We start from the raw sequence: 16,478 nt of genomic DNA, 5'->3' as shown, positions 1-16,478 counted from the left end.
TAAGTGCATCCTTTTTAGATCATAATGCAATAAAAATTATATTCTGTAAAAGGCAGTGGAAAGATAGATTAAAAATTAATTGGAAAATAAAAATCAAATCCTAAAGAATAAATGAGTCAAAGAACAAATTATAGAAACAATCAATAATTTCATTAAAAAGAATGACAACAATGAGGCAACATCCATAGTACTTAGCACAATGTTTGGTAAGCATAAAATAAATGCTTATGGATTAATCTAATGATAAAATCCTACATACTACAGTAAAATAGATTAAGGTAGTGTTCAAAATTAACCTGAATTCATGTTAAGTTAAATGGCAAATTTTGGTTCCAAGACAGGTGATAAAATATACTTCCTTCATCTCAGAGGTTAAGGAGAATACAGAGTGCAATGGTTCATATGTCATCAGGTATAATCACTATGTCAAGTGTCTTTGATTGACAATTTTATTTTGTTAAAAGAGAGATTTTGATAAGTAAGGAACAATTGAGGGAAATATAAACAAAAAGGCATAATAAAACTTTTTTAAAAGCAACATTCAAGACTATGAAATTGGAGGAAATGACTTGGAATGGAATAAATCTGGGAAAGATGTCATAATTTTAAAAGTACTGAGGGATAAATTGTTATCTTAAAGAAGAGAAGATTCCCAACAAATGAAAAGAGTCTTTGTAAAGAAAATAAGTGCACAAGTATAATTTGGTATCTTTCTTCCTGGTATTTAACTATTAAAATTATTGCTTGGGCAGTTAGGTGGCATAGTGCAAGCCTTCTTAAATTTTTTTCATTCACAACCCCTTTTTGCCCAAGAAATATTTACATAACCCGAGTTACATGTATATAACATAGGTATACCAATCAAATGTTTACTGATAATAAATCATATTTTGCAATTTCTACTTCAGCTTTAAGCCCCCATAAGGAGGGGGAGGTTAAGAAGCTGGGATATAGTGGATAGATTTGGAATCAGGTCTCCTATTCCTGAATTTAAATCTAGCCTCAGACACTTCCTAATTGTGTGACCCTAGGCAAGTCATTTAACCCTGTTTGCCTCAATTTCCTCATCTATAAAATGAACTAGAGAAGGAAATGGAAAACTATTCCAGTATTTTTTGACAAGAAAACTCCAAAAGGATCATGAAAAGTTGGACACAAGTGAACAATCATTGCTTAATTTTTTTTCTCTCTCCAGACTGGAGTAGAACACTTTTTTTCTAATTCATCATGAATGTTTATCTTGCAATCATGACCAGGATTTCTGATCAAGTTGGCATGAAAAGCCAAAATGAGCTGATAAATTAAAAACAGATACAACAGGAAGAAAAACTTGCTGATCCTTCTTTCTCCTCATCTCAAATGGCATGAGTAACACCTTTCTAGTTAAGGGAAAAAGGCAGACCATCTTGTGTTCTCTGGCTGAGATTTCTTGCCTCTCCTTCTTAAAATGACCAAAATAGATATTACAGGTCACAGAATCACAGAGTTTGAAGGATCTTGGAGTTCATCCAGCTCAGGGATGGGGAACAAACAGCCATCGAGCTGTATAAGGCCTGAGAAATCATTTGCAATAATGAGCTGAAAGCTAGGTACAAAAAAAAATGTTCCACTGCCTGAGATCTATAAATTGATAATTTTTTATGCCCTGTAAATGATGTTATAGGTCTCCAAATGACCATTGGCAAAAAAAAAAAAAAAAAAAAAAAAAAAAAAAAAAAAAAAAAAAAAAAGGTTCCCCAGTCCTAATCTAGTCCAACCTTTATCTAATGTAAGGAAGATGTATAGGGAGGCCCCACATCTGTAGCAAGGGGGCTGTCACTGTGTGTGGCTCAAAGGAAGACAGAATAGATATTTCTAGTTTCTTAGAAGATACAGTCAAAGCAGTACTTAGGTGAAATAATATTTAGGCCTAACCTCTCCTATTAGAAAAGAGTAAACTAATACCCAGAAGAAGGAAATTACTTGCCTTGAATTTACACCTTAAGTAGGTGATAGATCCTGGCAGGGGAATAGGTACTGACTAAAATAAGGATGGTACTCTTTCCACTATCCTGTGTGAATGAAAAAGATAGGATGATGGAAAAGTTTTCCTGGTGTTTACACCTTTCCTGGGATGTCACATACATCAAATTATCATCTTTGTGACTTCTCAGATCCAGAGTACCTTACCTGAGCACCATTCCCCTATTTGTAGATTCTTTCTCCATTAAATATTGAGGCAGCTAAGCGGCTCAATGGATAGACCTCTGGACTTAGAATCAGGAAGACTCATTAAAATCTGATGTCAGACAATTACAAGCTGTGTGACTGGTCACTTAACTCTGTTTACCTCACTTTTCTCATCTGTAAAATGGAGGGGGGGGTTATAATAGAATTTACCTCCCAGGATTATTTTGAGATTCAAATGAACTGATAATTGTAAAGCACTTAGCAATGCCTGCTAGGAGCTATATAAATGTTGGCTATTATTATTTTTTAAAGATCAGAATGGGATTTTATTTTTTTCTTGTCTCGGTGATTCTTTATTTTCAAAATATATCAATAGTTTTCAACATTCACCCTTGCAAAACCTTGTGTTCCAAATTTTTTTCTCCCTCCTTTCTCCCACCTCCTCTCCTATACAGCAAGTAATTCAATATATATTTAACATGTGCAGTTCTATACATATTTTCACAATATCTTGCTGCACAAGAAAAATCAAAGGGAGGAAAATGAGAAAGAAAACAAAAAGCAAACAATAACAAAAAAGTGAAAAAACTATGTTGTGATCGGCACTCAGTTCCCATAGTTCACTCTCTGGGTGCAGATGGTTCTCTCCATACAAGACCATTGGAACTGGCTTGAATCACTTCACTGTTGGAATAGAGTCCCCTCTGTCAGAACTGATCATAGCATAATCTCATTTTTTTCCTGTGAACAATGTTCTTTTGATTTTACTCACTTCATTTGGCTATTTATTATTAGATGCAAACTCCTTGAGGGTAGGAATATCTGTCTTTTTATATTTGTATCCTCAGTGCTTGCTGATCCTTCTTTCTCCTGATCTCAACTGACATGAGTAACACCTTTCTAATTAAGGGGAAAACGCAAACCATCTTGTGTTCTCTGGCTGAGATTTCTTGCCTTTCCTGCTTAAAATGACCAAAATAGGTATTACAGTACTTTATACATAGTAGGCACTTAATAAATGCTTTTTTTCATTCATTCTTTTCCTGTTCCTGTGTAGATGCAACTCCCAGTGGCGAGACATCAGGACTCTTTCACAAGAGTTTGTTTCACAATCACAGGATCTCAGAACTAGGTCAGGACCTATGGAGACATATCCAGACTCCCACTGAAGGTCTTCAGTGAAGGGGACACTACTTTGTCCCAAGGCAGTCTTGGGACTACTTTAGCAAGTATCATGCACTGTTCTTAATTCTGTTCTCTAAGACCATGTCAGCCAGCCTAACCCCCTTCTGCATGACAGATCTTCAAGAATTTGAAGACATTGATCTTGTGTACTTTCAGTCTACAGATGGCTTGAAATATGCTGGTTCCCTCAACAGAGCCAGATGCAGGGAAGCACCAAGAGGAGAGTTTATGTGTTTAGTCCATTTTCTGCAGTGCTCCCCGGGAGCACCTCTTGCCCCAGCCTCCCCCAGAAGTCCAGTGACCTCATGCTGCTTCCCTAGGAGTCTCTGGATGGACTGTTGCTCTGACTAAATGTGTCATTCTGTTATGGCCATGACTCAATGTAAGACGGGGAAATTTTTAGAAAATTATCCAAATTACTCTCTTAATCCTATCACTTATCATAAAGGTAATAGCAGGAATAACTATATCTTGACAAAGACAGCCTTGGGAGGCTGGCCGTTTGTGATCTGCTTCCCATGTATTATTCACTGAATCTGCATAACAGTCCTGGGAGGGAATATCCCCATTTTACAGATGGGTACACTAAGTCTCCTAGAAGTAAAAATCATACAGTCAGCAAAAAGACAACATGGAACTCAAGCCCAGTTGTTCTGTACACACCCAAAAGGAAAGTGGCTTGTTGACAGTCAAAGAACAAGGAAGAGTCTGGCTGTTGGTTTATACTTCATGAAACCACCTTGGATAGATAGAAGACATCTAATCTGACTGTTTTCAGACAGCTGTGCAGGTCGGGATGGGCAGATGGAGCCATCTTATCAACCCTGGGGACTAGAATCCAAAGGGAAGATGACAAGAATTGGGAACCAGGACAACAACAGCATGTACTAAGCACCTTTGGTGTACAGATTTTTGTGTTTGGAGGACAGAAAGGGTTTAGATCAAGGAGAATTCCGGTCCCCAGACTTTTATTGCTCTGTGTTGGTTCTGTGAATTGTGTGAACTATGCTTGTTTCCCAGAAGAAAGATTTTGATTACTCTTCAATTCTTTTCCCTTCGGTGGGCCAGGCTAGTACTATAGGTATGAAACAGGGTAAAGGTCCTCGGGAAGGTAGGACTCTCCAGAGGGAACATTTGCCTGGATTTCCCCAACAGGAAGTAAAGAGTCATATCATGGGTTTCAAGCAAGTTCATTGATATTCCAGGCTAGTACTATAGGTATGAAACAGGGTAAAGGTCCTCAGGAAGGTAGGACTCTCCAGAGGGAAAATTTGCCTGGATTTCCCCAACAGGAAGTAAAGAGTCATATCATGGGTTTCAAGCAAGTTCATTGATATAGAGCTGGAATAGACCTTAGAGGTTATCACATCCAATCCTTTTATTTCATAAATAAAGAAAACCAACAGATTATAGAACTTACCCAGAATCACTCAGCTAGTGAGTACAACTTGAACACCGGTAATATCATATAAGTTTGAAGATTATTATATAGGTCCATGGAAAGGAGCCAGGGACCCTGAGTACTTTCCTCTTGGGGGAGGCTTGAACCCTATGGAAAGATGGAGGTAGAGGAAGCAGGAAAGTTGTATTGACTGTGTGTTCAAGTATGAGTCCATATTTTGCCAGGTGGGTTCCAAATGTGAAATTCAGATATCAGATACTGTTGTGGGCTTCAGGAGTCATGAAGAAAAAGAGGTTCCTGGGAAATGAACCACCAGTGGTCTTTAATAAAGCTTCTCCAATCCCTTCTTGATATAGAGTCACCGTGAAGGTAGGGTGATATAATGGAAATCACATTGGGGCTGGAGTCAGCAACCCTGATTTCAAGTCCCAATTCTGCTATGGAACTTTGGAGAAGTCTCATCACTCTGGGCTTCATTTATATAGAGATGGTTTGACTAGATAGTACTCAGTATTCCAAGGACCCATTCAACTAATAGGGCCCCTCTCTTGAGGGTATTGGCAGATAAGAGAGGAACTAGGAATATCCATCCAAATAATAAAAATTAAAATGTAGTACTATTCATTATAAAGATGTAGAAGACAAATTATAGAGATGTTAGATGAGAAGTTACAAAGCACATCCTTTTTGACATGGCCAACAATGTCACTTCCTTGCTTAGAGGGTCTGGTACATTGGCAGGGAAAAGGGGCTGGGACAGATCTCACACATGTGTTGGTAGGTTTAGCTAGCACACCTTCCAACAGGGACATGGGCTCCAACTCACAGATCTCTGGTAGCTCTCCATTACAACCTTTCAAAGTTCACAAGATCAAAGCCATCTCCGTAGTTCTTTCACCCAAGAAAGCACAACATAGACAGAAGCAACAGCAGGTGTTGATGTCATAGAGCAACATTCTTGGTGGGGAGTGAAGTCCCAGGGCCTCTTTCTCCAATGGGAGGCTGCAGCAGTCCCAGCCTCCTCACTCCTATGCAGTCAGGCAGGAGAGGTTCATTTGGTGGGATCCTTCTGAACACAACCCAATTCCGACTCTGAAGTCAATTAAAAGTCCCTTTCTTCATTCACCATGTGGTTACTAGTCCAGAAAAAGGTACCCATTGAGACATCAATATTTTATGGTGTGTAAATGGAATCCTTGCAAGTGCTCAGAGAAGTCAGTGGTAGGTATTTTCTGAAGAAGGAGGGCTTCCCTGAAACCACACCAAATCCATCTACTCTGTTCTATTCTTATAAATAGATTAAAATATAAAATATAAAAATTAAAAAATTTTTAAAATATAAAATATATAAAAATCCTATTTATAAGAATAGAACCCGAGGGAAGCTAGGTGGATAGAGCACCAGCCCTGAAGTCAGGAGGATGCGAGTTCAAATCCGGTCTCAGAAACTTAATGCTTCCTGGCTGCGTGACCCTGGGCAAGTCACTTTACCCCAATTGCCTAAGCAAAAAAAAAAATAGAACCCAAACCAGAATCATAGGACCTTAGATTTAGAACCGAATGGGACTTTTGAAGTGATTTAGATCAATCCTTTCCTTTTATAAATGAGGAAATAAGAGTCCAAAAGAGTTAAGCCTTTTGCCCAGAGTCATGTCCAGTAAACTGCAAATACTACCAGAGAGGAAGGTTGTAGTTGAGTCTACAATTTCCTCAGACTTTAATGTTACTGGAAGAGAGAGCAAACTCATAAGCAGGGGGTAGTATATTCTTGGACTTTAGGAACAGACTAGAAAGTCGATCAAAAAGAAGACTATGGGAATCAAAAACAAGGTGCCTAATAGATCAAATCAAGAAACAAGCCACTTGCCTTCTCTTTGGCTCAGTTTTCCCTACCTATTTAATGCAGATAATAATACTTACCCAATCTTCTTCACATGGCTATCATGAAGATCATGGGAATAATGTGCATGGGTTGCTTTGCAAGGACATATATTTGTTTTTGTTTTTGTTTTGTAATTTATAAGAGATTGTTATAATTATTATACCTGGAAGTTCCCTTAAAATGTTTTGGCCCCCGACACTTACTAACTAAGTGATCTGAGCCTAAGTTTTCTTATCAGTAAAATGGGCATAATAGCCCTTATCTTTCTCACCTTTCGGGGTCATGAAGAAGAACGTGTCTTGTAAACTTAGAAATGACGCATCCTCCTCCTCTTCTTCCTCCACATCCAGTTCAATCTTCTTATTCTGTCACTTCCTTCAGATAAAGCCTTGGCCAAGAGTTTTTTCCTATAATGTCCAATAGATAGTTGACGTATGCTCTTTTCTAGAAAGAGTGTCTAAAATTCAGTTTATCATTTCCTTCTCTGAAACCAGCTCATCTTCCTGACTTCCCTATTTCTATCAATGGGGCTTTGTAGACCTAAAATATGCTCATAAATGCAGAGTGATGTCACGGTGCTTTCATGCCTTTCATTTCTCCTTTCTAATGCTACATGTCAAAATCAGGTCAATTCTATCTATATGACCCTTGAACTCAAGTTCTCTGGTCCCATAGCACTTTCCCTAACAAAGGTCTTCAGCTACTTTCCCTTAGCTCTGGTAATAATTAGACTCTGGTCTCCCTTGCTTCAGGAGCTGATCTAGCCAAGTGAAATCATCTTCCTAGAGCCAAACTTGGATCATTTGTGGTGTTTCAAGGCAGCTAGGTAATCTTGGTGTCAGGAAGGCCCGAGTTCAAATCCAACTTCAAACATTTCTTTGAAGTTATTTAACCTTGGCCTGCCTCAGTTTCCTCAAATTTCAAATGGTAATCATAATAGTACCTACTTCACAGAGTTGCTGGAAGGTTCAAATGAGACATTTGTAAAGTGGCTTAGCATAGTGCCTGGCACATAGTAGCCACTTAATAAATTATTTATTTCCTTTCTCCTTGCGGCACACTGAAAAAAAAGTACTAATTTTGGAATAAAAAGAATTCGGCATTGGTCCCTAATTGTGATCTTAATATATATGTGCTATATATAGCCTTCACTCTAGGTAGGTAAAAATCATCTTTCACATCTCCAGAATTTAGTTTTTACCTCTGTAAAATAGTCAGGTTAGATAATCTGTTTGATCCAATGATCCTATATCTCCTGCTTTGAAATCTTCATTGGTTTTCTATTGTCTACTAAAGAATCCCTAAACTACTTACCCTGGTATTCCAGGCTCTTCATAATCTAGATTCACTTCACATTGTGAATGGTAGAGTGGTAGTTACTTACTACCACTTCCAAGTTGTGTGACCCTGGGTCAGTTCTTTAATTTTCCTGTTTCACTTTCCTCATCTGTAAAATGAAAATGGGGTGTTTTTTCCCCTGAGTTAACAAGTATTTATTAAGCAGCTACTAATTTCCAGGTTCGGGGTGGGGGAGGACAAAAAAATGAAACAATCCCTACTGGAAAGGACTTTATATTCTAATGGGGATAGAGTTGATAGTCCCTTTCAGCTCTAAATCTATAGATTTAGATTTAAATCCTATAATGTTTGAACATCTAAATAATATTATCTAGCCAGTTCCAATGATATTATGATGAAGAGAGCTATCTACACCCAGAGAAAGGACTATAGGAATTCAGTGAGGATCACAACATAACAGTCTCACTCTTTTTGTTGTTGTCTGCTTGCATTTTGTTTTCTTTCTGATTTACTTTCTTTTTTTGATCTGATTTCGTTTGTGCAGCAAGAGAATTGTTTAAGTATGTTTATACATATTGGATTTAACATATATTTTAACATGTATAATATATATGTATAACATATATTGGATTGCTTGCCATCTACCGGAGGCTTAGGAGGAAGGAGGATAAAATCTGAAACACAAGGCTACACAAGGATTAATGTTGTCAAATTATCCATGCATATGTTTTGAAAATAAAAAGCTTTATTAAAAAAAAAAAGATAAAATTTTAAATTAATTAATTAAATGAAAATAAATAAATAATGCTATCTATGTTCTGCATTTCAGGGGACTGGACAACTCTCAAGCCCTCTCCAGCACCTGTATTTTCCCACCTCCATCCCTTGGGCTTCTTCTTCTCCATCCCCATTCTCCTCCTACCTCTGTCATAATCCTGCCCATCCTTTTGAGGTTGACCTCCAATTTTATTTCCTCGATCAAACCATTACTGATCTTCCTTCTCCCAGTGAATATTTGTTCCCCTAACTTCACAGTACTTTATATTTTCCTGGTTACTTGTTATGCTCTATCTTGTTTTATAGCTATTTATGTCCATCCATGTGTCTGATCTCTGATATGAGGTCCTTGAAGGCAGGCAGAGTTCATGTCTCATTTACCTATACCTTCTCCACAGCACCAAGCCCAGGAAGGGGCACTCAGTGAGTACTCAGAGGATGTTCCCTGAATCTAAATCTTGAAAACAAAACCGTTTCTCTTTTAACATTATATTTTTTTATAATAAGATGAAATTCCTCCCAAGACAATCTCATTTCTCTCAGAATTGATTGGGAGCAGGGCAAAGGGTATGAGAAAGTCAGATACAATGCCAATTCAATTCAGTACACATTTATTAAACACCTACCATGTGACAGGCACTGTGCTAAGTGCTGGGGATATAAAATGTAGCAAAAGACAGACTCTGTCCTCAAGAAGCCTACAGTCTAATGGATTATATGCCAACAACTCACATTTCCTATGAAGGAACTCAGTGACCAGCAATGAGTCAATCTGGGAATTTTTTCTCCTGAACTGCTAAACAGGAACAAACTCAAGTTCAAAGCTGTCCTAAAAGTAAAGTGAGCAGATATAGCACATCTGTACTGTACTCACCCTGTGAATTTATGTGTTCCTCACCATCATGTGATAGGCAGAGTGGGGATTATTTCATTTATTTACAGGGGAAAACATGGGGTCTAGAACAGGGGGATATTTTTCTCAAAGTCATATAGCTAATAACTCAGAGTTATGACAAGAACCAAAGTCCTAGAGCCCTGGGTTTAAATCTTGTGAATGATATTTAGTACCTGTATGACATTGGGCAAGTAAATGTAGCCTCATTGGGCCTCAATTTCCTCATTTATAAAATGAGATATTTAAACCAGATGTCCTCTCAGGTTCTTTCCTACTCTAGTTCTAGGATCCTTAGAATAAAAAGTTACAGATGGAAGGATTCTTTAAGATCATCTCCAAGGGTTCTTAACCTCAAGTTCTTGAATTTAGCTTTTTGTTTGTTTGTTTGTTTTTTGTTTTCTAGTATTTGCTAACTATTTCAGCATAACTGGTTTCCTTTGTAATTCCACTGATTTTATTATATGCATTTAAAAACAAGATTCTGAGGAGTTGTGTAGCCTTTACCAGACTGCCTAAGGAATCTATGTCATAGAAAAAAGGGTTGAGAACTCCAGATTTGCAAAGAAAGAGAAAAAAGATGCAAATGTACAAAAATAGCTTTTAAGCAGTTTTTATGTGGGAGCAAAAAGCTGGAATCTAAAGGAGTACCCATCAATTAGGAAATGGTTGAACCAATTATGGTATATTAATATGATGGGACACTATTGTACTGTAAAAAATGATGAAGGGAATAGATTCAGAGAAACCTCAGAAGACTTTCATGAACAGATGAGGAATGAAGTGTGAAAAATCAGGAGAACAATGAATACGATAAGAACATTGTTGTAAAGAACCTGATCAATGCAATGACTAATCACAATTCCATAGGACATTATAAAACATGCTATTCACCTCCTGACAAACAAGCAATGGTGTCAGAGTGCATATTGAAACATTTTAAAGAGGTATGACCAATGCAGGAATTAGTTTTACTTTACCATACATACTTGTTACAAGGGATGACTTCTTTTTCTTTTTTCATTTGTCCAACAAGGGAAGTCAAGAGGAAGAAAAAATAGATTTCTGTTCATTGAAACGATAAATAAATCTAAAAGAAAAAGAAACCATATCAAATGATCTAACTCAACTCCCCCATTTTATAGATTAAGAAACTGAGGTTTAGGTTTCAGAGTTCCTCAAGGTCAAGCTAGTAAGGTGAAGAACTAAGATTCTAACCTAGGTTTCCTAAGTCAAAGACTAGTACTCTTTTCAGGGGCACTTCCCACTGGACTTTAAAACAGACTGGCAAGCCTTAATATGTGTGGAACTTGACACAGAATTGAGACATTCATCTACTCCTAATCTTCAGTGAGGCTCCACAAAGGGCAGCCTTGGTTCTTGAAAGATAGCAGGCCAAACATAAAAGGGAGAGATGCTTCATAACTCAGATTGGATAGAATGGAAATATTGCCCTTTCCCAAACCATACTCCTCAAAATTCCCGCCTAAGTCATATCACCCTGGAACCTTGTGGTTATTCAGGAAGAGAAGCAAAACAGGAATCAGGAAAATGGGCTCATGATATTCGGGGTCATTCTAGCTAATGTATATAAGAAAGGACATTGACAAACTGATAAACATCCACTTTAAGTTCTTAGAAATTGCTCAAGACAGTTTGCTTCATATCTGCTTTAGGTCCTGTTACCCAAGTCTTTGACTCATCACAAATATACGAGCATCAACTTTTCTGTGGAATTTGGCAAATTTTTTTGTAAATATTGTGTTTTCTTAATTTTTCTAGCTCTGAACTGTAATTGGGGGGTAGGGGTGCAGAGATAAGGATGAATGGGAAGAATGGAAGTCAGTAGTCTCAGTCTCTTCCATGAACCTAACACTTGCCAAGGTTAAGAACATATTGCAATGATATGTTTTTTTTCTCTATGCTCTTCTTCAGGTCTTAGTCCCTCTATGTCTCCCCCATGAAGACATTAAGGAATAAAAACAAATTAATGAGTGTTTATTAAGCACCTACTATTAGGCACTGGGAATCCAAAGACAAAAATGTACTGGACCTTGCCTTCCAAGAGCTAATATTCTATAAGACGATACATATATACCTATATTGTTGTTTTTACTCATTTCAGTGATATCCAACTCTTCCTGACTCATTTTGGGATTTTCTTGGCAAAGATACTTGAGTGGTTTGCCTATTTCCTTCTACGGCTTATTTTATAAATGAGGAAACTGAGGCAGAGATAAGTGACTTATCTAGGGTCACTCAACTAATGTCTTCACCTAAATTTTCCTCACTCCAAGCCTAATACTCTAAGTACTGTACTACCTGTCTACATACATCTACAAATATATATATATATATACATATTATATATGTGTGTGTATATGTATGTATGTATGTATGTATGTATAAAATAACACAACATAATTTTGTGAGGAGGAAAACCCTACTAGCTGAAACAGAAAAGAGCCCACATAGGTAGTAGTATTTGAGATAAACTTTGAAGAAAACTGGGGATTCTAAGAGGCAGAGGTGAGGTAAGAAGCATGTGGATTGGACCATGTAAAGACAAGAAGGGAGGTGAAATGGGGTTAGATAAAGGTTTTTCTTCTCCATTATCTAATTTGATCCTCATAACTGTCCCTATAAAAGAGTCAGGGCATTTATCTCCAGTTGACAGAGGAGGAAATTGAGGCTCAGAGAGAAAGAAGTGAATTGGAGTATTTACAATTGAGTAACTTTGAGGACAGAACTCCAAGTTGCTTTCCAAAATGACTAGCTCAATTCATAGCTTCAACAACGGTGCATTAGTATATCTGTTTTCTTTCAGCACCTCCAACATTTGTCATTTTTCTTGTCAGCTTTGCTATGCTGATAATTGTGAGTTAGAACTTCAGACTTGTTTTAATTTGCATTTTTCTAACTAATAGTGATTTAGAACATTTTTTTCATATGACTGTTGATAGCTTAGATTTTTTCCTTTGGAAACTACCTGTTCTTATTCTTGAACCATTTGTCAGCTGGAGAATGACTGTTATTCTTATATATTTTAATAAGTTCCTTATGTATCTTTTCACTTCATATTTCTTCATATTTGTACTACTGACCACTTTTTAAATGAAAAAGTACCTTGTAAAGTTTAAAATGTGTTAGGAATATGAGCTATTATTATAATTATTTATACTATTAATCATTATATAGTATTTATTATAATTATATGTTATTTATTTTAATTTAGATATTATTATAATTCCAATTTTCATCACAATTCCAATTTGATTATTATGTCACATTCTAGAATCATTTAAAGCTTAACCAAGCTTTACTTTCCTCCTATCAAGCCAATAAGGTAATCATTGTATTAGAATCAGGACATCATAGTATTGGGGGACAACTTAGAGTCTAACATGGACCTGAACAGGAGTCTCTTACAGCATCCCTATCAAGTAGTGCCTTTGCTTGAAAGACTTCCAGCTTTACAAGGTATTCCCCAGCTCCCTTTTTTCCAGTGTGTTTTACCTCAGGCAGCCGCCTACCTTGCCCACTTACTAGTTCCAACTCTGGCTTAATCCATTGACAAGTCTTGTCATTTCTACATTTCCCATCTACATCTCCTTCTCTCCACCCAGAGAGCTGCCACCCTGACGCAGACTCTTAACACCTCATGTCTAGACTACGGCAATAGCCTGCTGGATGCTCCTCCTGCCCTATTTCTCCTCACTGTAATTAAATCCTCCTCTCAACTGCCAAAGTCGTTTCCTTAAAATGCTAAAATAATGATGTCATATCTCCTCAGCTAACCCCCCCCCCCACTCAATAAATTCCAGTGGTTCACTATTACCTGCTTGAAAATATTAAATCCTCTGTTTGGTATTCAAAACCCTTGCCTTCTTCCTACCCTCCAACTATCCTGGCTTTATTGCTGTTTCTCACACACTGCTCCTCCCATATCCCTGCCTTCTCAATGTCTGCTCTCCATGTCTGGAACACCTTCCCTCTATACTTTTGCCTCCTAATTTCACTGGCTTTCTTCAAGATTCAGCTCAAAGCCAACTTTCTGCTGCAGGCAACTTTTCCTTGTTTTCCCTTTCCTTCCTGCGCTGCTGTGGTCTTCTCTATAAAACCTTCCATTTACCCCATATGTCTCATTTCTGTACAATTATCTGCATGTTGTCTCACCATTAAATTGTGAGCTACTTGCAGGAATTCATTGTGTTTTTACACTTCTTTGTATTCCTTAGCACAGTGCCTGGCACATAGTAAATACTTGATAAATGCTTGATGACTAAGTGCTATGAGAGACAGCTGGGTGGTACAATGGATATAATGCTGGACCTCAAGTCAGGAAGATCTGAGTTCAAATCCAGCCTCAAATACTTAATAGCTATGTGATCCTGGCAAGTTATTTAACTTCTTTCTGCCTCAGTTTCCTCATCAGCATCTACCTCCAGGGACTGGCATAGGGACCAAGTGAGATATTTGTAGAGAGCTTGGCAAAGTATACTAGTTGTTTTATTATTAAAAGAAAAAACGCTATATTTGAAGTCAAAGGATCTTGGATTTAATTCCTACGCTGTTACTTAGAACCTATGTGATCATGGGCAAATCTTTTTCTCTCTGTCAACCTTGGTTTCTTCACCTGAAAAATGAGATAAGTAGACTCAATGCTCTTTAAGGTTTTTTGTTGTGTTTCTCATGTCTGATTCTACAACTCCATTTGGGGTTTTCTTGGGAGAGATACTGGTATGATTTGCCATTTCCCAACCCAGATCATTTTACAGATGAGGAAACTGAGGCAAACAGGATGAAATTACTTACCTGTGCCTGAGGCCAGATTTGAACTCAGGAAGATAAGTTTTCTGGATCCCACGCCTAATACTTCATTCACTGTGCTACCTACCTACCTGTACTTTAAGGCTCTCCAAAATCTATGAATCCATGACCCCTTTTCAGCATCATAGCTTTTCATATATATACAAAGATGATAATTATAGCCTTATTTTACAGATGAGGAAAATGAGTAAGTTCCAGAGAGGTACGATGACTTCCTCATCATCATCATCAGATAGAAATTAACTATTGGAGCCATTACTAGAACTCAAGTGTCTGCTATCATATCCTGTTCCCCTTCCACCACTCAGTAAATCAGTGAGCAGAGAAGGGTCTCCCACATAGATTTTATATGGGTTCATATATTACTTGCTCAAAATCACACTGGGAGGACACACAAAACTATAGAGGAAAATTCAGGCTTCATGTCTTACAGGTCCATAATTTGCTCTCACACCTCCCCTTATCTCTACCTCAAAGAGTAGCCTCCGGATAAGAGAAGGAGGGCCCTGAATAATCATGGAACACAGCTGAATATACTTGTTTCAGGCAAACACTAAGAGTCTGCAGGGGTCCTCAAACTATGGCCTGAGGGCCTGATGAAGCAGCTGAGGACATTTGTCCCCCTCACCCAGGGCTATGAAGTTTCTTTATTTAAAGGCGCACAAAACAAAGTTTTTGTTTTTACTATAGTCCAGCCCTCCAACAGTCTGAGGGACAGTGAACTGGCCCCCTATTAAAAAAGTCTGAGGACCCCTGGTAGGGTTTTATGAGCCCTCTCTATTCTGAACCCACAGAGTCTATGGCTACTTTATGAGAAGTCCAGAATGTGCTGGAGGAAGAGGGATGTGGTTTGGTTCTCTTTTCTGGAGATAAATCCATGGGCCAGGATCCAGATTCATATATGTGGGGTTCACATGAGATGGATCTTCCATTATGTCATATCCTAGATCTGGAATTTATTTGTGTCAAAACCTGGAACTTTTTTAAATGAATTCCAGGGACATAAGTGACAAGTGGAAGGGAAATAAGTAGCTTTGTAGTTTACTTGTACAGCATCCTTTACTAATTTCAAGGGGAAAAAATGAAAGTTTTTTGCCCAAGAAAGAACTAAACCAGGGGTCAAAGGTCTTTCTACTTGCTACCTGTATGATTTTAGGCAAATCTGTAAAGTGAGAAAGATAGATTAGATGATGTTTACAATCCCTTCCAGCTCTGAATCCTATGGTCCTAAGAAGAAAATACATTTCCTATGGACAGTGAGTTGGTACAATTGATAAAGCACTGGACTTGGAATCTGAAAGACTTTTACTTTCCCATCTTCGGATCTGTCCTCAGATACTTATTAGTTGTGTGACCCTGGGCATATTATTTAACCATGTTTGTTTAGATTTCCTTATCTGTAAAACGAACTGGAGAAGGAAATGGCAAACCAAAACGATATCTTTGCCAAGAAAACCCCAAATAGGATCATTCTGAGCTGGACATGAGTGAAACAACAGAACAAATGGATTCTACAAATGTGTGTCTTTTCCTCTCCCCTTCCTAAAGTCTCAGGGATAGTAAGTCACTGAGGAAGAATTGATAGGATATCAATCCTATCAATCAATATAATCAATTTGCCAGGTGGAAATGGTGTAGATCTGGACTTATGAACCTCTAGGTACCCATAGCTTATGGCAGAGCTAGTCCTTGCCAAAATCAGTAGCTCTGGGTTTGAGTCTCAGCTTTCTAATCCATTAGCTAGTAATTACCTTTCTGGGGCTTCAGTTTTCTCATATGTAAAATGAAAGGGTTTGATCATTAAGGATCCTTTCATCTCTAACTACCTATGTTCTAATATCCACATTCTTTTCAGCTAAAATATTCTATGTTCTAATGTTCCTTCCAGTTCTGACATTTGAAGGGCTCTTCTAGCTCTGACATTCTTTGCTGAGAGGAACTTCTAACTCTGTCGTCTCATTTTTGTTCTGAGGCATTGCAGTTCTGCTCTTTTATTAAATTATAAATGCAAAAAAAATAAAAACCAAAAAAAGTGTCCCTCT

The 16,478-nt window shown here is 37.7% G+C and overlaps 1 protein-coding gene across 1 annotated transcript in view; it reads left to right on the top strand.

The window, feature by feature from the left end:
• Positions 1–12,985: 12,985 nt before the first annotated feature.
• TGM2 (transglutaminase 2) overlaps positions 12,986–16,478 on the top strand; it is a 56,710-nt gene continuing 53,217 nt past the window's right edge. Inside the window, exon 1 of the mRNA XM_031954072.1 lies at positions 12,986–13,086. Coding sequence (XP_031809932.1) covers positions 13,011–13,086 — 76 coding nt within the window. The 5' untranslated portion in view covers positions 12,986–13,010. The remainder of the gene's footprint in view (positions 13,087–16,478) is intronic.

This window comes from Sarcophilus harrisii, chromosome 2 (assembly GCF_902635505.1).
Source record: "Sarcophilus harrisii chromosome 2, mSarHar1.11, whole genome shotgun sequence".
NCBI classification, from domain to species: Eukaryota; Metazoa; Chordata; class Mammalia; order Dasyuromorphia; family Dasyuridae; genus Sarcophilus; species Sarcophilus harrisii.
The sequence above is the reverse complement of the archived record's forward strand: the minus strand, read 5'-3'. Positions and strand labels throughout refer to the sequence as shown.